At 45.7% G+C, this 23522-nt stretch overlaps 2 protein-coding genes across 2 annotated transcripts; one reads left to right on the top strand and one right to left on the bottom strand.

Moving 5' to 3' along the window:
* Positions 1 to 2536: 2536 nt before the first annotated feature.
* On the top strand, positions 2537 to 6073 carry paqr8 (progestin and adipoQ receptor family member VIII; the record flags this gene model as incomplete). The annotated part of the gene is made up of 5 exons (XM_079160250.1): positions 2537 to 2830; positions 4015 to 4127; positions 4598 to 4754; positions 4835 to 5050; positions 5762 to 6073. The coding sequence occupies 5 exons, from the start codon at positions 2537 to 2539 to the stop codon at positions 6071 to 6073; spliced, it is 1092 nt and encodes a 363-aa protein (XP_079016376.1).
* A 754-nt stretch (positions 6074 to 6827) lies between these two features.
* On the bottom strand, positions 6828 to 23310 carry emilin1b (elastin microfibril interfacer 1b). The gene is made up of 14 exons (XM_079170934.1): positions 23003 to 23310; positions 18431 to 18556; positions 17148 to 17395; positions 16717 to 16991; positions 16326 to 16499; positions 15161 to 16234; positions 14124 to 14457; positions 13282 to 13512; positions 12946 to 13194; positions 12002 to 12193; positions 10416 to 10523; positions 10249 to 10266; positions 9896 to 10030; positions 6828 to 9191 (listed from the first exon to the last, which is right to left on the bottom strand). Exons 1-14 carry the CDS (start codon positions 23137 to 23139, stop codon positions 8869 to 8871), a joined length of 3624 nt encoding a protein of 1207 aa, XP_079027060.1. The 5' UTR covers positions 23140 to 23310; the 3' UTR covers positions 6828 to 8868.
* Positions 23311 to 23522: the final 212 nt, after the last annotated feature.

Raw genomic sequence — 23522 nt, 5'->3', positions numbered from 1 at the left:
CTCCAGCAAACGTAAAACTTTTAGTAACTTTTAATTGCAACAGTCTTTAGATTATACTGACCAAATTTGAAGTCGATCTGACAAAGTCCCTAGGAGGAGTTTGTTAAAGGATAGCGACTAGAAAGCATGGGAAAATTCACACAAAAATCAAAATGGCCGACTTTCCGTTAATTTTAGAGCATGGTCCCACGACATTTTTTTTTATGTCTTCATATGATACACGTGCCTACCAAATTGCATACATGTAGGTCAAACGTAGCGCTGGGGCTGCGTTTTTGAATATTTGTAGGGGGCGCTATCGAGGCAATTTGAAAGGGTCAAGCCAAAACGCCATATGAAATATTTATTTCCATCACCTATGACACCTGTGCAAAGTTCCAAGGCTTGTTGAGCATCCTAAGCCACAGAAAAATAAGCTTCATTTTTCATGGCGAATGACGCGTTGCCACGGCAACAGCGTTTAACGACAACTCACAATATTCATGATGAAGCATCATCATTGTCTTACAAATTACCTTACCATATTTGAGAGTGATCTGGGCAACTTCCTAGTCGAAGTACATCAAAGTATAAAACTTGTCATTTCCTTGTGCCAGTAGGTGGCGCTATGACTTTGTGAAAATGTTGGCATGGAGATGTGTTCAGGCCTGGACCAGCATCATGCAAAACTAGTTTGGGGCAGATTGAATAAAGTACCTTGTAGTTACAACAACTTCCTCTTTCATAGCGAACGGCACGAAATGTGCCTGACATGGGCGCCACATAAAACGAAGGTCGTTCAATGTCAGTACACCATTTCAGTAACTTTTCATCATTAATGTCTTTAGATCATCTTGACCAAATTTGAAGTTGATTGTATAAATTCTGTGGGAGGAGTTCGTTAAAGTACAATGCCTGAAAACTGAAAAATGCCGAAAAATGCAAAGAAATGAGAGTATTACTGCATCGGCCCCTAGTGGTTGTATGGAATAAAAATTTGAGGGTATGTTACAGGACACAATGTGAACATATGCTAAAGATTTCGTGATGATAAGCCACATGGTTTTGAAGTTATATATATTGCTGTAGAAGGCCAACTCCTCATGAAATCCATTGGTCCATATATTCTTAATGCAATAAGATATCAAGAAACTTTTCATAACTTTTGATGATATATATCCAATAATGATTCACAGCAAATTTGGTACCAATCAGACCCAGGGTCTAGGAGAAGTGATTTTTTCTTTTTTTTTACAAAATTCAAAATGGTGGAAAATGTTGGTAGGCGGAGCTTAGGGTTCCAAGAGGATTTTTTGTAGAACTCATTCAGTTGCTCATGTCTGTAAAATCTTAAGTAATTTGGACATACGGGCTGTTGGGGCTTGCCTTTCCATTATCTAGGTGGCGCTAGCGAGTAATTTTGTATGCTCGAGCATTGGACCCATAAAATATCAAAATTTCCCGCAGTCCCGATATGCTCGCCAAATATGGGGAGGTTGGGGACATGTCAGATACCCTTAAACGGTTTTTCATCATAGGGTATAATAATAATTCCTACAGATACAATAGGGACCTCGCGGACCCGACGTTGTCGGTGCTCGGGCCCTAATAACACGAATGATTTCAGTGACCAGAGAGGTGTGTGTGTGTGTGTGTGTGTGTGTGTGTCTGTGTGTGTGTGTATGTGTGTGTGTGTGTGTGTCTGTGTGTGTATGTGTGTGTGTGTGTGTGTCTGTGTGTGTGCGTGTGTGTGCGTGTGTGTGTGTGTGTGTGTGTGTATGTGTGTGTGTGTGTGTGTCTGTGTGTGTATGTGTGTGTGTGTGTGTGTGTCTGTGTGTGTGTGTGTGTGTGTGTGTGTGTGTGTGTGTGTGTGTGTGTGTGTGTGTTGAGTCTCATGACGTCTCAAATCCTCTGCAGAGGAAAGAAACTCATTCAGGCTGAAATCAGCTCTAATGAGCTGAACACAAGAACACATTGTGAAGATTAGATTAGTGTGTGTGTGTGTGTGTGTGTGTGTGTGTGTGTGTGTGTGTGTCAGCATGCATGTGACAGCGGCCGGTCTACGGGACTGAATGAGTGGACCGTGGACCGAAGAGCTTCTGATGGTTAAAGAATAATATAAAATGCTTCAGGTATGTTTGTTTGTTTGTTTGTTTGTTTGTGTGTCGCTGTGGCCTCTGACCTTTGACCTTCCTTCTCTTTATGGTGATTTAGCATTTTTTTCAAGTTGTTTTTTCTGATCCTCTTACATTCATTCATTTGTGGGATATTTGTTTTTACCATCAATGAGAAAAACACAAACTCGTCTTTTCTTTAGAATATGATCACAGCTGTGTTTGCGTTGGTTTGTCTGATGATCTTTGATTAAACTATTGAGGCTCTTCATGAGCAGCTGATCACTGATCACTTCTTCTCTGCCATAAATGATCTTTTATGAAACGGGCCGTCTGACAACCGACTCGCCTGCCTGAGCTCTGACCTGTCTGAATGTAAGAATGTGTGTAATGGTTTCAGCTTTGAACAAGACTACGAGCCAGTCTGAGGATCTTTTCCCATCATGCCTCGGGTGTCGTTCGCTCCTCCCTCGCTGAGCCTCACCTTCCTCCCTCTGCTGCACCGCCTCCTCCCCTCCCTCCCCTCCCTCCCCCCCACCGTCCGGGATGTGGATGTCCCCCCTCTGTTTCGGGAGCGCTTCATCCTGTCCGGGTACCGTCCCGTGGGCCTGCCGTGGCGTTGTTACGTCCTCAGCCTCTTCCAGATCCACAACGAGACTCTGAACGTGTGGAGCCACCTGCTGGCCGCCGTCTGCGTGGCGCTGAGGTTCATGATGTTCACGGTCCTGCAAGGAGGGGTACTAAAGTCTAGTCTCACCACAGACACACCCGACTAACCACCGACACACCTGTTTAACAACCGACACACCTGTCTAACCACGACACACCCGACTAACCACCGACACACCTGTTTAACCACGACACTCCCGACTAACCACCGACACACCCGACTACCACCGACACACCTGTCTAACCACGACACACCCGACTAACCACCAACATACCTGACTACCACCGACACACCCGACTAACTACAGACACACCTGTTTAACCACCGACACACCTGTCTAACCACGACACACCCGACTAACCACCGACACACCCGACTAACCACGACTAACCACGACACACCCGACTAACCACGACACACCCGACTAACTACGACACACCCGACTAACCACCGACACACCCGACTAACCACCAACATACCTAACTACCACCGACACACCCGACTAACTACCGACACACCTGACTAACCACGACACACCCGACTAACCACGACACACCCGACTAACCACGACACACCCGACTAACCACCAACATACCTAACTACCACGACACACCCGTCTAACCACCAACATACCTAACTACCACCGACACACCCGACTAACTACCGACACACCCGACTAACCACCAACATACCTAACTACCACGACACACCCGACTAACCACCAACATACCTAACTACCACCGACACACCCGACTAACTACCGACACACCCGACTAACCACAGACACACCTGTTTAACCACCGACACACCCGACTAACTACCGACACACCCGACTAACCACGACACACCCGACTAACCACCGACATACCTGACTACCACCGACATACCCGACTAACCACCGACACACCCGTCTAACCACAACACACCCGACTAACCACCGACACACCCGACTAACCACCGACACACCCAACTAACTACCGACACACCTGTTTAACCACGACACACCCGACTAACTACCGACACACCTGTCTAACCACCGACACACCCGACTAACCACAGACACACCTGTCTAACTACGACACACCCGACTAACCACCGACACACTTGACTACCACGACACACCCGACTAACCACCGACACACCCCACTAACCACCGACACACGGTGGGGTACTAAAGTCACGTTCTTATACTGTTTGGTGTTTGGAAGCTGCGTGTTTGACCTCCTGCTGTCTGACCTTTGACCTCCTCAGGGGATCCTGGGTTTTCGGCTGCAGGGTCCTGAAGGTCAGGGGTTCTCGGTGGACGTCTCCTCGCTGCCTCTGGTCCTCTACGTTCTCTCTGCCGTCACATACCTGATCTGCAGGTGAGCCAAAGAAAGAGCTTAAACTGATGTGATGGATTGTGATGAAATGTGTTCAATACTTTGGTTTATGACCAAATACCTGCATGTTAGTGAGCATGTTAGCACGCTGATGTTAGCATTTCGCTCAAAGCACTGCTTGCCTAATATATTTTCATTCACATCATAACTGGCTATTTGAATTATTCATCGACTTCTTTTTGATTTCAGCTTTTTCATCGTTGACAAACGAGCACCTGTGGCAACTTCATCTGTAGTTTAACTTGTATGACTCTTCAGATTCATTATTTCATCTTTACATGTGCTGCCGTATATCCTGAAGTGAAGTCTTTAAAGCTGCATTTTTGTTGGCCACTTGGGGGCGCCAGAGCAAACGCTCAAACACTACACTGACATAATATCACATTGTTCAATTGTCAGCAAACAGTTGCTCATCGGCAGCTTTAATTGATGAACTAAGTTGCATGTTTCAGTGGCGTTACTCACCTGCTGCAGTCCCACTCGGAGCTCTCTCATTACTCGCTGTTCCTCCTGGACTATGTGGGCGTGGCCGTCTACCAGTACGGCTGCGCTCTGGCTCTGAGCCTGTACAGCTCCGACACTGCCTGGACGCAAAGCATGCTGGGACAGGTCAGTAAAAACACAAGCGTTTTTTCCGTCCTTTAGCGTTTTTTTAAGATGTACTGGTGATGTCGTGTTTCCTCTCGCAGGTCTTCCTCCCGGCCGCCGCCCTCCTCGCCTGGTTCTCCTGCACCACCTGCTGTTACGCGAAGCTCCGTTTCCGGCGGCCGTATCCGCTCCGCAGGAAGCTCTGCCAGGTGGTGCCGATGGGCGTGGCCTACCTGCTGGACATCAGCCCCGTCGCACACCGCCTCACCACCGCCAGCTGGACGAGCAGCGCTGCACTGCCGCTGCACTTCCTGCAGGTGGTGCTTCTTTACCCACATGTCTTAATTAATGTCATGACAGATTATTCACAGAGCTGGAACAATTCCAAAAACATAAATGCAAGTGACAGTAATAATGGAGACACTTTTAGTTCCACTGTTGTTTGTTTGTTTGGTTAAATCTTTGCACTATTGTTTAGTTAGTTAATTTAATATTATTATATTATATCTATCTAATTGTACTACAGTTTAAGTTACTGTATTCTACTACTGCAGCTTCTGCGCCAAGCCCATTCCCGCCAGCAAAAAAATAAAAAAAACCCACCCAAAAAAAAATACAAAAATAAAATATCCACCCAAAAAATAAATAATATATATATCCACCCAGAAAAAAAAGGTTTTTTTTTTTTTTTTAGCCGGAAAAAAGTAAAAAAAAGATTATGTTTGGTTTTTTTTGCTAGCAAAAGAGATTAGAAGTGCACATGCGCTTCAGTGATGATCTCCTCACAGGTCCCTTCATCCCCTCGCCAGTCTTTCCATGAAAACGACATGCAATTCTACATATTAATACTTAAAAAAAACTTTTTTCCGGAACAAATACGACATGCAAAAAAAACAAAAAACATAATCTTTTTTTTTTTTTTCTGGGTGGATTTTTTATTTTATTTTGCTGGCAGAAATGGGCTTCCACACCAAGCAGAGTTCTAGCCCGTAAATCAATGCAAACATCTCGCATCGTTCCTCCACCAGGTGGTGCTGTTCCTGCTGTCGGCCTTCTTCTTCTCTTGCCCCGTTCCCGAGCGCTTCTCCCCGGGCCGCTACGACATCGTGGGCCACGGCCACCAGCTCTTCCACGTCCTGCTGTTCTTGTGCACGCTGGCCCAGCAGGAGGCGCTCTTCCAAGACTTTCTGTGGCGGCGGCCGGCGCTGGTCGGGGAGTTCGGAGAGGAGCGCCTCCTGCTGGCCTGCGCCTCCTTCTTCTGCCTGGCGCTCTGCTGCGCGATGACGGCGCTCGTCATGAGGAGGCGAGCTCGAGCTCAGCTGATGAAAGAGCAAATATAACAGAAGAAGAAAGAAAGAAACAACTTCGCGTTACTTTGCGTAGAGCGACATGAGCTGTTTGTGTGAGTGTGTGTGCGTGCATGTGTGTGTGTTTGTGTGTGGGTGTGTTTGTGTATGTGTGCGTGTGTATGTCTGCGTGTGTGTGTGTGTGTGTATGTGTGCGTGTGTATGTCTGCGTGTGTGTGTGTGTGTGTTTGTATGTCTGCATGTGTGTGTGTATGTCTGTGTGTGTGTGTGTGTGTGTATGTCTGTGTGTGTGTGTGTGTGTGTGTGTGTGTGTAAGATCATCAGCTCTGATCTTCCAGATTTTCTGGTTTCTGCTATTTTTTAAACAAACAGCTGGAAAATGTAAAACATTCGAACTGAAATGTCGTGAAATGCACTGAATAAAAATGACTTTCTCCTAACTTCTTGTGTAATAACACAAGTTCACCAGTATGGTCTCTGCCGTTTAACACAACCACTACATGAAGCTTGAATCTTTTACTCTTCTTCCTTTTGGAGACAAAAGTATTTCACATGTAAACTAGTGAGAGCTCAGACTTAATGCTTCACACCTCTGAGGAACTGAACTAAGCTCCTTCATAACCATATATGTTGCTGATAGTAATTAAAGTTAAAGAATTACACTGTTTTTTATCTAAAAGGTACAATTGAAGAACATAAGGTAGATAAAATTATAACAGCTGATATACATGAAGAGTCACATGTTGAACAAATACAACACAGATTGTTAAACGACCTGCTGGTTTGATGACTCGTGTTTACTTTAATGACAGAAGTGAAATTTATTCATCAATACAAAAGTGTGAAGTGTGAAAAGAGGTTTACATGAGAACTGGAGCTGAAGCCTGTCAGAGGATGAAGAGATCAGAAACCATGACCCGGTTACTCAACATGAACATCCACAGAACTGTTCCACCAAACTACACCCGACAACCGCATCACCGCGCACAATCATTCAACATTAAATTAAACATTAACGGCGTCCGCCTCGGCTGAGCTGTAACGCTAGCTAGCTAGTGGTGCTAGGTGAGCTAGCAGTATCGAGTCTAGATGCACGCTTCCTTCATTCTACTTATGTATTTTTGATTTTGGGGTGAACTGTCCCTTTGAACTATAAGTCTGATGATACTAAATATTATTTTTTTCGTCAATAAATCCCATTTTCAGAATTAAACCGACAGTGAAGTGATCAATGGCTCTCCTACACAGGTGTTTAGCCTTTCTTTGTAGTCGTTGTGTGTCTCTTTGTAGTCGTGTGTCTCTTTGTAGCGGTTTTGTGTCTCTTTGTAGCGGTTTTGTGTCTCTTTGTAGCAGTTTTGTGTCTCTTTGTAGCGGTTTTGTGTCTCTTTGTAGCGGTTTTGTGTCTCTTTGTAGCAGTTTTGTGTCTCTTTGTAGCGGTTGTGTGTCTCTTTGTAGCCGTTGTGTGTCTCTTTGTAGTCGTTGTGTGTCTCTTTGTAGTCGTTTTGTGTCTCTTTGTAGTTGTTTTGTGTCTCTTTGTAGTCGTTTTGTGTCTCGTTGTAGTCGTTGTGTGTCTCTTTGTAGTCATTGTGTGTCTCTTTGTAGTCGTTTTGTGTCTCTTTGTAGGGGTTGTGTGTCTCTTTGTAGTCGTTTTGTGTCTCTTTGTAGTCGTTGTGTGTCTCTTTGTAGTTGTTTTGTGTCTCTTTGTAGTTGTTTTCTGTATCTTTAAGGTTGTTAAAACCTTCATCATAGCCGTGAGTCTCTTTGTAGTCGTTTTGTGTCTCTTTGTAGTGGCTTTATGTCTCTTTATGGTCATTTTGAGTCTTCCTGGTAGTTATGTGTCTCTTTGAGGGACCGGGGGGGGCCTGGGCCTGTGCCCGGTAGACCCATTCAGTAATCCTTCCATGAATGCACCTGCTAAGTATTGAGTGTGTAATAAAGCCTCTTTGCCATAGTGCTCCATTTTTATACTTTCACTTTTTATACTTTAACTACATTTTGTTGATAAAACTTCAATGTTTTCACTTAAATAACATTCAGAATGCAGGATGTTGGTCTTACCACTTGACTTAAGGAAATGATCTGAACATGTCTTCCACCACTGGACCTTCAGTGGGATTTGTGGACAGTAAGACAAATGTAGAGCATTTCCAGCCTTGTCTTTCAGCATTTGTCCATCAAAGTGAAATTAAATGGTAATAGTTTAAATACTTGGCAGGACATAAAAAACACCAATAAAACAGGAAAAAGCTGCAGCTTAATATAAAACATTCACAATGTGAACTCATCATAAAATCAAACTGAAAACACATTCTGCTTTTATAAAGCTTCAGAGCAAAGACTTTTTCATCACATTTAAAGTCACATCATCACGTGACAAAGTCTGACCTGCCGGGGGCGGGGCTAAAGGACGGCAACGAGCGTCCATCTGTCCGTCCAACACCTTGGTCCAAATTCACATCTCTCAACATCGACCAGTCAGACGATCAATAACAGATTTCCCATCTTTCCAAAAAGCAGGTCTGCCAGGCGTCAGCTGATCCTGGTTTAGAGGGACCTCTGTCCTCACAGTGCTGTTCTGACATGTTCGTCCACATGTGAAGTGACATAAAACACTCTTTAGAATAATGAAATAAAACCGGTCTAACGGATATCTTTCAATCTGTGGTCCGTTAGAACGAGGAGACAGAAATCTGTTCAGAACGTTCTCTTCAAATATCCGCTCATCTGTTCAGGATCACTCGTGAATGAGGAGGTGACATCGTCCTTCGTGGTGCAGCCTCCTGTGGGTTTGTCGTGAATCTTAAAACGGTGTTGTCCAGGTGACCCCGTCACATGTCTTCATACAGCAGCATGCCGCTGAAGATGGTGTGGGGCTCCACAGCGTGGGCCAGCTTGCCCATCACCAGGTCGATGCAGACCGTGTCCCGGGTCTGCAGAGGCAGGATGATGTTGAAGACGGCCAGAGATCCCGGAGTGGCTTTAGCCTCGGCCACGGGGTTGTTCTCCAGGCCTTCGGGCTGGTAGCCTCCGGAGTTCACCCTGGCGACGCCGTAGTTAGACTTGGACAGAACCGCCTCGATCTTCTCGTTCTTATGACCCGTCAGGATGGCGCTGAAGAAGTAACGTCCGTCGACGGGGGCGGTGAAAATACCTGAACGAGACACCGGGAAACATTTCAGTAACAACGTTTGTGACTTAATGGTGCAAGATTCAGAGATAGGGAGCATGTACGATCCCCTCAACATGTCGATGACGAGCCGGCAGCTAATAGCTAACGGTGCTAACGGTGCAAACTACGGTAACAGTCCTGAAAGAGCTAACAGTGTTTACCCTGAAGGGGAGCTGGATGGTGGACGCTACACAGTCGGTATGCACCACATGCACTAACATGCGCTAAATGGCACGCTCACATGCACTAACATGCACTAAATGGCACGCTCACATGCACTAACATGCACTAAATGGGACGCTCACATGCACTAAAAGGCTCGCGGCCAGCCGGCTATGTGAAGACTTTACTTCTCTATATCTTTAGATGGATAGTAATAGTAGTAATAGTTTTTTTATGATATATTGATGTTCATAATGTTTATTTTGCTCTCAATATATGAAGGCTAAATATATCATTTACACCCTTGGATCAGGAAAAAACAAGAGTAAATCTGTGTGTCTGTGTGTCCTCTGCATATCTCAATAACCGTTCGTCCGATCTACTCAAGCCTTGGTGGATGGGTTGCTGGGGATTAAAGGGACCGCTGTGTCCAATTTGGTGCAATTTAAACACGGACAGGGACTTTTTCAACACGTGGAAAACGAGGAGGCGGGGGATTGAACCGCCGACTCTGCACCGTTTACCCGTTCTCGAGTCGTAGAAGTCTCCTTCATTGACCAATATCTTGTCGAAGAGGATGGTTCCGGCTCTCTCCATGGGAACGGTGAGAGCAGCAGAGAAGGACAGTCTGGGTACGTGAGCGTCGACGCCAGCAAGACCTGAAAACACACGTGTGATAGCTGTGATGCATCTTTTCAGTTTTTGATTATGTCTTCTAAGCAGTTATCTAACAAAAACACAAGAGGATGCAACAAGTCAAACTGATGCATGATCTTCTGATCAAGAGACGTGATTGGCTGGTGGATCAGGAGCTACAGTGTGTGATTCTGCAGGTAAAACCCAACAATAGTTCATTTGTATTTCAGCAACTCCGTACCTGGTTCACCTTTGTGACCTGTAGAGGTAAGAAATCAGAGCAGCTGTTAGAAATAGCAGAACAATAAAAACCACACTAGTAATAATGGAAATAGTAAATTTAGTAAATGTAGACTTTATATACTGAGGATCCGGTTCATTTATTTGACCTCGGGCTCCACTTTTCACCTTGTCGTCCAGGAGGTCCAAGAGGTCCAGGAGGCCCAAGAGGCCCTTGGGGACCCGTCAGCCCATTGAAGCCTCTCTCTCCTTGGGCTCCCGGGGGTCCGGGCAGGCCTGTGAAATAATGTGAACGATATGAACTGACATTTAACAGAAAGGTCATAACTCTGACTGAGATACATTCTATGTGGAAACCTTTAAATAACGTTGTGTGGGTTTTGAACATAGATTTACCCAAATAATGTGTTTCTGAGGGTGAAGAAGTTAAAAAGCTTCATGGAGCCGCACTAAACGCAGCTGTTACCCATAATTCCTTCTGTTTGTTAATACCACAACGTTTATGAGTGACAGGGGACTCTGTTAGCATGTTAGCATGTTAGCAGGTAGCTGAGGGTTTATTTTTTTTATTATAAAACAGATCGTTATGGTCCTGGAATTTGATTGGCTGAGCTGCAGTTCAAAAAACTGCAACAATTACTCACCTATTGTTTAAAATCTTCAATTCTTTTTGTGAAATTGGATTTTGGGTTAAACCTCGATAAGAATTTGGAAGAGATGGATAGAATACAGGAGGAAGATAACATTATATGGTTATAATGAATTATCTGGACACATTGACCGGATTACTGTAACTTTATATTGTTGTGTTATTGACATGTTGAATGTCGTTATTGATTAACAGGCATGTTCTCAGCAGCAGGTAGTATTTATGTGTGTTACTGTTAGTTTGATTTGTCGATCGATTGCTAACTTGCTGATTAGTTAACATCCAACTTGTAAATCTGACAGACGTGGAGTATTTCTGTCTCTTGTGTTAAAACAACACATTCCGCTTCTGGCTTTGCAGTTAGTGAGTTAACAAAGAAGAAGAACAGCTACAAATTCAAACCTCTGCTGAGCCGCACGGTGCCTACGAAACAAAACAACACAACATCAACACCGTACGTTTGGTTCTTCAGGATCTAGAACGCTTCACTTAACATTTCACTGCTTTTCCTCAGATGATTCAGCACATTTTCTAGATCACCACACGAGTTTATACAGAGCAGCTCAACGCTTCCTTATTAACACAATAAGTCACTGAATTATTCAGGACCGTAATAACATTAAAGCTCCTGCAGCTTAATGTAATTTACTGTATTAATACGATACATTCGACATGTGATATAGAGAATACTCACATGCTATTCATTTATTAATGACACATCGCTGAAAATGTGAAGCATTTACATTGTAAACGTTATGACAGATGGCAGTAATTTGCATGTGAGGATTTTACACGACGATCGTGTGGATGAACGTGCATGAAAGTAATAAAGTCCGTTAGAAAGACACAAAGACAAAGTCCGAGCACCGCCGAGTCAAACGACAACAACTTAAAGTCCTGCTGTGAGGAAGAAGTGGACTCGAGAATCCTAGTTCTCATTTGAGAACTGAGCCGAAGCAGCTGAGAAAAAATTTAATAAATTAAATTAAATAAAAGATCTACACTTGATTTACTTTATGTCAGAAAAACTAACTAGTGTTCATACTGTTTGTCTTCAGATGGAGAAGAATAGAGTCAAATAGAAACAGAGTAGAGTCCAGCTCACCGGTCAGGTCGTGCTCAGAGGAACTCTGCAGGTCTTTGAGGGCCTGGTTCAGGCTGGAGTTCAGGTTCTTCATCCTGCTGTAGACGTCGTCCTGGTTCTTCTGAATGAAGTCCATGATTCCTCCGTGATGGACGACCGACTCGTTCAGACCAGAAACACAAGTCCACAAACTGGACACGTGTCGGTTCAGTCCTGAAAAACAGATCAAAACATTTAGAAAACACGACACAACAGAACCTTGGACGCTAATCGCGAGTCCCAGAAAGCATTTCTGTCAGAATCCATCCAATCAGAGAGCTTCAGACTTTGTTGCCGGGCGGATAACAGATGGATGAAGAGATTTTTATCAGCCGTGGCCGTCCGTCCCGTTCTCGTTATATCTCAGGAACGCATTGAGCAAACTTCTAAATGGACCATCATTCACTAAATGAACATCATGCTGTATTGAAGAAGACTTGAAACTAGAGATTGAGACCATAAACTCATGTTTACAATGTTTACTGAGGTAATAAATCAAGAGAGAAGTAGAGTCATTTTCTCATAGACTTCTATACAACCAGAGGAGTCGCCCCCTGGTGGACACTAGAGAGAATGCAGCTTTAACACGTGAAGCTTTGACTTCACTTTGCAGACCTGAAGGTTTCTGCCTGGGATCAAGTGATTACAATTAATAATAATAATTTATATGCTAATTATGGCAATATCTCACTAGTTGTCTAATAAGACAAAATATTGAAGTGATGACATTTTGGACGGGCATGGAGGTAAACTGCAACTTGACTTGTTGGTGGAGGCTTGCAAACACTAGTTTTGTCCCAAAAAAGGAAATTTGCCTCCATAAACTCCCATAGGTTTTAAGAATCTGGTTTGTGTACAAATGTGAAAATTGAAAAGTTTTTTTTTTTAAGAAAAAATAAGCACAGAAAACATGAAATGAAGTGTACCGTCTTTGATCTTGAGGATAGAGTCGGAGACGCCGTCCAGCCTCCCACAGACTCCCTCCAGCTTCGACAGCCTCTTCTCCAGCCCGTCTCCGGACCTCCTACAGTCTCCCATCTCCACCACAAGCATGCTCTCGAACCGCCGGACGTCCCTGTCCATGGCGTCCAGGCGGTCGCGGCTCTCCTCGATGTGCTCCGTCACATCCTGCTGGATTTTGTCGAGCTCCGAGATGATCTTATCCTTTGTGTTTCCTGTCGGGGGATCACAGGATGAGCGTTAGCAGAGAGAGAGGCGTTGTACCGAATGCAGAGAGTCGGCGTTACCGAGCTGGAGCTCACCAAGGTCGGTGATGACGCTGCCGTGTTTCTGCACCGTGTGTTCGAGCCCCTTCAGGGTGTCGTTGATGGAGCTGAAGGTGAGGATGACCTCGGACAGTTCGCCCTGCAGCGTCTTCAGCTGGTTGTTGTTGATGGAGCCTCCGATCACACTGTGGCCGTCTAAAGGCTTCTCAGCATCCAACCCGGGTCCACGTCCGCTGGTACCACCGGTGCCACCAGAACCACCACCTGCTGAGGGTTTAGTTTGCAAAACCACTTTAATTAATCTTTTCATCAAAAACAATTATTCAATTATGATTGACAGTTCAATTACTTACAGTGGAATTTGTGATTGTGGCTGATACATTTAGTGTCAACAGAAAGAGGAATATAATAAAACAAAAAGACTCAATACATTTGTTGAAACAGTGGAAAGCTTCAAGCACTTTGGTACATTTCTGAATGTAAACCTGGACTTACATTTTAAGAAATGTTTACGGATTCTATAAACACCCGGGGCCTAAAAACATGGTGTTTTTCTATCTCATGAGAAAACAAATGCAAAAATGGGAAAACACGTTATTATCTTTAAAGGAAAAAGCTTCATCTCAGAAAACTCAGATTACAGAGTGAAGATGAAACGCTGAACATGTCATTTGTTTTCATGTGAAACTGCAGAAGGTCTGAACCCAAAATGCATCAGTTATTCCCTCAGAAAGACAGGCGGACTGATGGACTGATTGATTGATATCAATGGAAGTTTCAAATTAAGGATTTTTAGATTTTTAACTGCCATTGTTATCGTTGTAAACAGGTGAGGGTGCAGGGTTTTTGTGAGCAATCGTTTCATTGGTCGATCTGACCTGTGGGCGTGTCCGGGCCGGTCTTACATCGGCCGGTGCACCTCCCGACATCGTGTCGAAGCCGGCGGACTTCGTCCTCCAGCAGCGAACACATCTGGAAGCAGCCTTCTTTCCCCGAGTCCAGTCTTATCTGGAGTCTGTTGATGTGGCTCTGCATGCGCCCCAGTGCATCGTGGGAATGGTTCCTCACCCTCTGCAGCTCATCCTCCACCTTCCCGCACAGCTCGCAGTCCTGCCCCAGCAGCTCCACCTCCGTCACAATTCGGTTGAAGTGTTCGCCGTGATCCCCGGTCAGGTCCTTGATCTTACGGACATCGTGGCTCAGGTCCACGACCTCGGTGATGATTCACATGTTAATATTCATACAGATCATATCCAACAGTGAGAACATACTTCCTGTTAAAACTATTAGAGAGATGACCAGCTGTGGGGCTTATTCTCTGTAACCAGTGTAGCATTGAAGCATGGTGGAATTAGCGAGCTAACAACTAGGCGGCTGGCTGCTTGGCTAGCTTGCTAATTCACCCATGCTACTACGTAGCACTGGTTTCAGAAAAATGTCCTGAAGAAAGTTGTAATTTATCTGTCAATGGCAATTTTCTTTCATATGCTGTGACAAGACTACATTAAGTTGTTACATTTTTACTCATTTAGCAGATGGCTAGTTAGCTAGCTACCATGCTAACTCCACCATGCCTTCATGCTATGGTTACACTGTTAACAGAAGAGCCCAACTGCAGGCTGGTGGTCTGCGATCTCTTTCGTTGAGTCCTCAACACTTGAAGACTATTTTGCCATCAGGAGAGCAGCTGGGAACTCCAAAAGACTAGCTAGCCAAATAGCTAGCTTGGAGAATTGACGAGTTAGCTAACTAGTCAGCAGTGGAGATGGACTAGCTAACTAGCCAGCCTTCATTTCCGGAGCTCCCGTTTGCTCTCCTCCCAGCAAAGTAGTCTACCAGCGGCTTAGGTGTCGGCTAATGGACCCATTGGTAACTTTCTCAGGTGACCCTCGTGGTCCCGGGATCTATATCTCACCTTGTCGAGCAGCGAGTCTCCAGACACCGACATGTCTTTGAGTTGAGTGTTGAAGTGCCGAATCTGATCCTCGTTGGCGACCACTCTCCACTCCAGTGATTTCTCTGTTGTACCTTCTCTTTCTCCTCCGGTCCCAGATAACCCTTTGCCTGCACCTCCTCTTCCTGTAGATCCTCCTCCTGCAGATCCACCTCCTGTAGATCCTCCTCCTGTTGTATATCCACCTCCTGTAGATCCTCCTCCTGCAGATCCACCTCCTGTAGATCCTCCTGCAGATGTAGATCCACCTCCTGTAGATCCACCTCCTGCAGGTCTTCCTCCATCTCCACCTGCTCCCCACCTTCCTCCTCCATCTCCCCGGTCACCACCACCTCCTCTTCCTCCTCCTCCTCCTTCAGACACTCCACAGCTGCACTCCTCAAGCCTCCGGCTGATAAGGGATGTGCTGTTTTCCAGCTTCGACAGCCTCTTGCCATGGTCGCCTACCCCGTCCTTCACCAGGCCCACATCCAGCTCCACGTCTACGATCCTGAAGGCCTGGTCATCGAAACGGTCCAGGAACACTGTCCTCAGGTCCCCCAGTTCTCTGTGGAAGTAGTCCTTCAGGTCGTTCTCCAGGTACGAGCAGCTCTGCTCGGTCCGCTGCACGGTGTTGTTGATGCGTCGTTCCAGGTCCCTCAGCCGATTGTCCAGTCGGTCCTCCGTCACCACTGCCTCCCTCCCACCTCCCCCGATTCCACCGCCACCACCACCAAACCCTCCTCCTCCTCCTCCTCCTCCTCCTCCAAAGCCACCATTTTCGCTGCTGCCGCCTCCTCCGCCGAGCTCCTTGTCCAGACGATTCTGCAGAAAGTCAAAGTTCTCCGAGGCTGAGCTGATCTTGCGCTCTGCGACGGTGACGCGGTTTTGGAGGTCGCTGACGGTGGCACAGCATCCTTGCGAACGCACCACCTCCCGTCGCAGTCCGTCCAGGCCCTGCCGATACCGACCGTCCATGGCGTTCAGCTGCTTCTCCAGAGCTCGAATGCTCTCCCTGTCCTCCTGCTGCTGTCGGCGCAGATCCTCCACGCCAGCCTGGAAAACACACAGCGAACCCTCTTACCCATTCAGAATGCCGTCATGTTAAATTGGACGAATGGCTCATTAAAAGCGATTGATGTGATACCTGACAAGAGGAGCAGGACAGCGACACCCTCCTCTCCAGCTCCCTCAGGATCTCCTCCTTCAGCGAATTCAGCCTCCCTCCGCTCAGTCCTCCTCCAGACGGACCTCCGTCCAGGTCGTTCCCTTTCCCATTCACCAGGTGGTTGTTGATGCTGACTAGGGTTTTATCATGGGCCTGTTGGAGCAGAGACACGCCTGCTACAGTTTACAGTGTTAAAAAACGACTTAAAGACAAAACTGCACCAACCAACTCGTTCACACAGATGTCCATCTGGACCTCCATCATGATCACCTTTCCAATGCCCTGATTTACTCTTTGATGCTATAACGGTCCATGTCAGGTGACAGCTTGACTCCCGTATGAAGTCCTCACAGATAAAGCAGTGACTCACCTGTGTGCGGTTGTCCAGCTGGTCCAGTTTGGTCTGAATGCTGTGAATCGTCTCTTTAATCTCTGGCTGAGCTGCATCAGCAGGGTTTCTTCCTCCCAAAGAGGTTCCTCCTTCTCCTCCGCCTCCTCCGCCTCCTCCTCCTCCTCCACTGAAGCCGGGTTTGTTGCCTTCCCGTTGAAAGTGTTCGTTCATGGTGGTCTGAAGGTCCTGAAGGTTTTTGGTCAAACTCTGGATCTTCTCCTCCAGCTGCCTCACCTTCTCGTTCTCACCTCGTCCTGGAAGAGATGGGAAGCAGCAGAGTCAGAGCTCCAATCACAGAAGCTCTTTACAGTCACATGGAGACGGAGGCGGGGCCACACATCTGACACAATACAGTAACATTACAATGAATAAATAATAAAATAAATAAGAATAAAGAATCCGCTCACCACTGTGTCCTCCACTCTGTCCGGATCCAGAACCGCCTCCTCCCTGACCTCCTCCCCCTTGTCCATAGCTCGTCCCTCCTCCTTGTCCCCCCGGTCTGGGCTGAGGTCTGGTGGTGGAAATCTGTGTTCCTGCTCCTCCGACCGGACCGTCATTGCAGTCCACTCCACTGTAACCGTGGCAACACTTCCACTCCATTACCGTCACCATCTTGTAGGCCACTTTGTACCGCGGCCTCATGAAGGTCCGGTAGCTGCAGACACATGCAGAGGCACAGTCCCGTGTGATGTCAACATGTACCCACAGTCCTGCGTGATGTCAGCATGTACCCACAGTCCTGTGTGATGTCAGCATGTACCCACAGTCCCGTGTGATGTCAACATGTACCCACAGTCCCGTGTGATGTCAACATGTACCCACAGTCCCGTGTGATGTCAACATGTACCCACAGTCCTGCGTGATGTCAGCATGTACCCACAGTCCTGTGTGATGTCAGCATGTACCCACAGTCCCGTGTGATGTCAACATGTACCCACAGTCCTGTGTGATGTCAACATGTACCCACAGTCCTGTGTGATGTCAACATGTACCCACAGTCCTGTGTGATGTCAGCATGTACCCACAGTCCCGTGTGATGTCAACATGTACCCACAGTCCTGTGTGATGTCAACATGTACCCACAGTCCTGTGTGATGTCAGCATGTACCCACAGTCCTGTGTGATGTCAGCATGTACCCACAGTCCCGTGTGATGTCAGCATGTACCCACAGTCCTGTGTGATGTCAGCATGTACCCACAGTCCTGTGTGATGTCAGCATGTACCCACAGTCCTGTGTGATGTCAACATGTACCCACAGTCCTGTGTGACGTCAACATGTACCCACAGTCCTGCGTGATGTCAGCATGTACCCACAGTCCTGTGTGATGTCAGCATGTACCCACAGTCCTGTGTGATGTCAGCATGTACCCACAGTCCTGTGTGACGTCAACATGTACCCACAGTCCTGTGTGACGTCAGCATGTACCCACAGTCCTGTGTGATGTCAGCATGTACCCACAGTCCTGTGTGACGTCAACATGTACCCACAGTCCTGTGTGATGTCAGCATGTACCCACAGTCCTGCGTGATGTCAGCATGTACCCACAGTCCTGTGTGATGTCAGCATGTACCCACAGTCCTGCGTGATGTCAGCATGTGTGTGTGTTTATAACATGTGTATACACGTGTATATATGTGTGTGTATATATATATATATATATTTATGTGTATATCTGTGTGTGTACTCACACCACCACCCTGCTGCAATGTCCGCTCCCCCAGCTGCAGGGATGATAATCAGGCTTCACGTAGGTTTCCACTCCGTCCTCGACCACACAGCTCACCGTCTTTGTCACCACGAATGCACACCAGTTCCTGTACAACACACACACACACACACACACACACACAGGTTTCAGTGACATGACTAGTTAACACAAAGTTCAAGAGGACTGATCCTCAAGTTCCTGTCAACCAACACTGATTTGTAGCACGTCACACAGTCGGGCGTCACTTTGTAGCTTCATGTCAGCGGCTTCCATTTACAAACACACACTAAGGGTTAATAAACCTTTATTGGTCAGATTTTTACCGTCGCTTCCTGTACGTTTGAGTTTTTCTCTTGGTCAGCTGCAGCTCCACAGGTTTAAAGACAAACATCTGTCTGGGTCGAGTGAGGTCAGAACTGAGTGTGTGCAGATGTTTTCGGATAGTTTAAAGAAGCAGCTGATGCTACAGGACGTCGGCAGACTATTTCAAAACGAACAGTGTCTTTAAACAAACTGTGTCCTTAAACACGGTGTTAAACCTGTGAACTTACATCCCAACGATTTAAATAGTAAAATAGATTTATTTTGAAACTGCTGCGGTTCTAGACATGTTTTATTTTGAAGTCCATGGTCGGCCGGCTGTGTTTCCTGATTGAAAACATATGAAGCTGAAACTGCAAAACTATCAGATGGAAACCTGAACGCTGCCCAAAGTGAACACATGTATGAAAATGTATAAATATATAGTTATTATTGCTTTTATTTACACATAATAATAATACAAATATATAAACATAGTTTTACCATCAGATTTCTGCCATATTGTCTATTTGTTTCTATTAAATTTATAGATTCAGTTTATACACACACAAGCTTCACACAAATTAAATACGACACACTTATTGTACGTGTGTATGGAAGTGGGTGTTGTACCCGCCTTGTGGGGACATGAATCTGTTCACACAGTCACATTGTGGGGACTCACCTTACTTATGGGGACAACATATAACATAACCCATTACGTAAATTATTACATATGAGGGTGAAGGCTTGAAAACACTACTGTGTGTGTGTGTCATGTGCAGAAGTGATCAGTGTGTGATAGTGATGACTGTGTCTCTGTGTCTGCCATGTTGGTTCTGCAGTAGACTGAAGCTGTGTCTCAATTCAGGGGCTGCATCCTCCGGAGGCTGCATTCGCAGACCAGTTACGTCACAGTGCTGCGACTAGGCCGTCCCAATTCGTCCCAAGTCTATTTATTTATTTATGTATTTACTGACTTACTTACCAAGATCGGTCTTGTACAGCCAGGGGGAGTATTTCAAGACAGAAATGATGCCGTCGTGTAGATAAGATAAATAACATGAGGCTGTTTAGTTTGTTTCATAAAAGTACAAGATGTAGACCTGTTCTATAGGATAGGAACCTTGAATGACTTCTGTTGTGATCTAGCGATATATAGAAAATAAAATTAAACTAAATTAACTCGACCTCCAAGGGGAGGCGGAGGGTGCCGTTGGGGGGACGGGGCTCCCCCCTAATATAATGGTAGGGGAAACACTGCAACTACAACTCAGGATGAGAAAGACACACTGTTAGTACACAGTGCACCCCCGAGAATAACAACATGATATCATGTTGAAGGCATGAGTGACATCAGACACAGAAACCAAACCCAGAACAAATATTTACTGCAGATCTACAGTTATCATGGAGACAAGAGAGCAACGCCCGAGACACACAGTCACATGTTTATATTCACATAGAGTCACTAATGGATGGATGGATGGATGGATGGATGGACGGATGGATGGACGGATGAATGGACGGATGAATGGACGGATGAATGGACGGATGAATGGACGGATGAATGGACGGATGGATGGACGGATGGATGGACGGATGGATGAACGGATGAATGGACGGATGAATGGATGGATGGACGGATGGATGAAGGGACGAATGGATGGATGGATGAATGGACGGATGAATGGATGGATGGATGGACGAATGGATGGATGGACGGATGGATGGACGGATGGACGGATGGATGAATGGATGGACGGACAGATAGAACCATGGACTCAAAAGGACCTAATTTCAATGCAGAACCCCGTGGACTGCTGGAGTGGTGTAGCGGACCGTAGTTGATCCGGGATTCGTTTGGCTATTGGGGGAATTATCACGTTATCATGATGTGTTCACATGTAGTCTGTAAAATGTAGTTTTGGTGATGAACTTGAATAAATCAAGTAGTTTGAAGGAGATGTTTTCACGTTAATATAAAATAGATATTAGAGATGAATTATGAGCTGTTTAACACATTATTATACTTCATCAAATATAATAATGAAGAGATTGATTTAAGATCTTTTATTTTTCTAATCATTTGAATTTTTTGTTTTTCTGCAAATCACCACAATAGATGACAATAACAAAGAAACAGGAGAACATTTAGAACTTCTGATGGTTTACACTGACTTCAGAATGGTTGAAATATATTTCTGCTGAACATAAATAGTCTGGAGACAACAAAACAACAACAACAAAAGCCATCTCTATCGGCCGATATTGCTCATTGGCGATCAGCAATTGTTACCAGAGGCAAGAAAACTGTGATTGGGGCTAAAAGTTAAGAGTTACTGGAGAGTATTAGCTGCCATTGTGCCTCGAGACTAGAGTTTGAATTGTGGAAAATGAAAAAAGACACCATGAGGTCTTGCCAGAAGAAGAGCATAAAAAACACCAAAAACATTCAACAAGATCTGCAGGTGAACACACAGAAGTGCTTCTTTCATCCCGTCTCTCCTTTGTTCCTCCAGCTTCTGTAACTCAATACAATCCGTCATCAAGCGTTTCTTTCATCGTCCTTTATGGAAATATTGGTGTTTTGAGATATGTGAGCTTTCAATATTATGACAGCCAATCAGAGCGCAGGATTCTCTGTAGAAACGATAATAAAAAAGATGTTTTTCTCACAGATCTTTTTAATCTTCACGCTGCAGAGAAAATAAAACTCAGACCTGAAACCATTGAGGAAACGGGAGATTTTTAGGATCGCAGGATTCACACACACACACACACACACACACACACACACACACACACACACACACACACACACACACACACACACACACCCACACACACACACACACACACACACACACACACACACACACACACAGTGATGTAGCCCTCTGCACAGGAAGTGAGTCATTCGGGCGTTTGTTTCAATTTGCTGCTGATGACATTACATGTGTGTGTGTGTGTGTGTGTGTGTGTGTGTGGTGTGTGTGTGTGTGTGTGTGTGTGTGTGTGTGTGCATCATCAGGCCTGCAGAGTTCCTTGAGGAGTTTCTAGTGTTTATCTCGTACATGCAGCACGCTGGTGATGCAATAAAGAGTTAATAACACAAAAGAATAAAGATATATTTAGCAGATGTGTCTCCAGTGTTCTCTGGTTACTACCACACACACTCAGAATAACATAAACATACGTTCCATGAGACAGAAGCTCAACTTCACGCATTAAAAGGCTGAACTTTTATCTGAAGCCCTGAACACACTGAAGGCAGCGCGCTGCTCTGAAGACCCACAGAACTTCTTCATGGACCCAGAGAACCTCTATATGGACCCAGAGAACCTCTATATGGACCCAGAGAACCTCTTTATGGACCCAGAGAACCTCTATATGGACCCAGAGAACCTCTTCATGGACCCATAGAACCTCTTTATGGACCCAGAGAACCTCTATATGGACCCAGAGAACCTCTTTATGGACCCAGAGAACCTCTATATGGACCCAGAGAACCTCTATATGGACCCAGAGAACCTCTTCATGGATCCATAGAACCTACATATAACCAGGCAACATCTTGTATTTTACTGAGACCCAGAAGAACATTTCATGATTCAAACACTGAGAACATTCACACTGTCAGTTAACAAAACTACACGTTTCACCAAACTACACACTGTACCTCCAAAATAAAACAACTCATCTTCACAAAAACCTGACTCCGTCTGACCAAAACCCAACATCATCTTATTGCAATACGTCAAACACATCTGTCAACATGTGGCTGACACGATTCCCATCAAAATAAAAGCTGAAGTCTTGTTCCCTTTAAACCACAGAAGAAGAAGAAGAAGAAGAAGAAGAAGAGGTCCAGTCAAAGTGGAACCAGAACCAAACTGAGACGATCTAAAGTTCTGAATGTTGGACCTGCAGGTCTCATAGAGAAGGAACCATGTGGTGTCACAGGTCTTCATCGATCATTTCTAAATCACAAACATCATAAATGAACTAAATATGAAGAAAATCCTCCAGCAGTGTGAGGTCACAGTGTGACGTCACAGCTGTCAGTGACATCACACCTGCAGATCAGACCCGGATTCGAACCAGCAACCTCCTGACTCTTCATGTCCTCTCTTTCACAAGAAAACATCTGCTGCACGCGCACACACGCACACGCTTATGCAGTGAGGTCATCAAACCCTGACGTCGCCTCATCATCATCATCAGACTTTCCGTGCACGTGTCAGTTTACCTGTGTCTGCTGGCGGCGCGAGGTCCGTGCGCGTTCCCGCCGGTGTATAGGCTGTAGGAGGGTCTCTGCGGGAACGCGCTCTTGGCTTGTGCGCTGGTCCAGAGCGCGAGCAGCAGCAGCAGGAGGAGCGCACCCATCCCGCCGATCAATACACGATCAATACAGAGTATCGATCCGGGATCAGAGTGAGATCAGATCCTCAATTGGCGGGAAAAAACTCCCATCTCCATGGAGAGAAAAAATAAAGTTTCCAGAAAGTCCGCCCGTCCTACCGACCCATGATCCGGATTCTGATCCAAACACCCAGAAACCAGAGTCCCGTCTCCCCTGATCCGCTTCGGGTCCCACACCAGGTCCGGGTCCCACCGGTCATTCGCCTTTAATCCAGGTTGTAATAATCCGGGTTTAATCCGTCCAGAGTTTGTCCATCAGAACCTTTCATGTGAAACAAAGAGAAGAAGAAAACGTTGCGACAGACTGAACCGAGACCAGCCGCTCCTCCTCTTCATCACCGCCCCCC

Source organism: Pholis gunnellus (genome assembly GCF_910591455.1).
Source record: "Pholis gunnellus genome assembly, chromosome: 1".
Taxonomy (NCBI): domain Eukaryota; kingdom Metazoa; phylum Chordata; class Actinopteri; order Perciformes; family Pholidae; genus Pholis; species Pholis gunnellus.
The sequence above is the reverse complement of the archived record's forward strand: the minus strand, read 5'-3'. Positions and strand labels throughout refer to the sequence as shown.

Coding starts and splice junctions, on each gene's coding strand:
- emilin1b (XM_079170934.1), bottom strand. CDS start 23,139: ATGGGTGCGCTCCTCCTGCTGCTGCTGCTCGCGCTCTGGACCAGCGCA. Junction 17,396..18,430: donor CATTGCAGCAGGGTGGTGGT/GTGAGTACACAC, acceptor ATGTGTCTGCAG/CTACCGGACCTTCATGAGGC. Junction 14,458..15,160: donor GAGACTCGCTGCTCGACAAG/GTGAGATATAGA, acceptor ATCATCACCGAG/GTCGTGGACCTGAGCCACGA.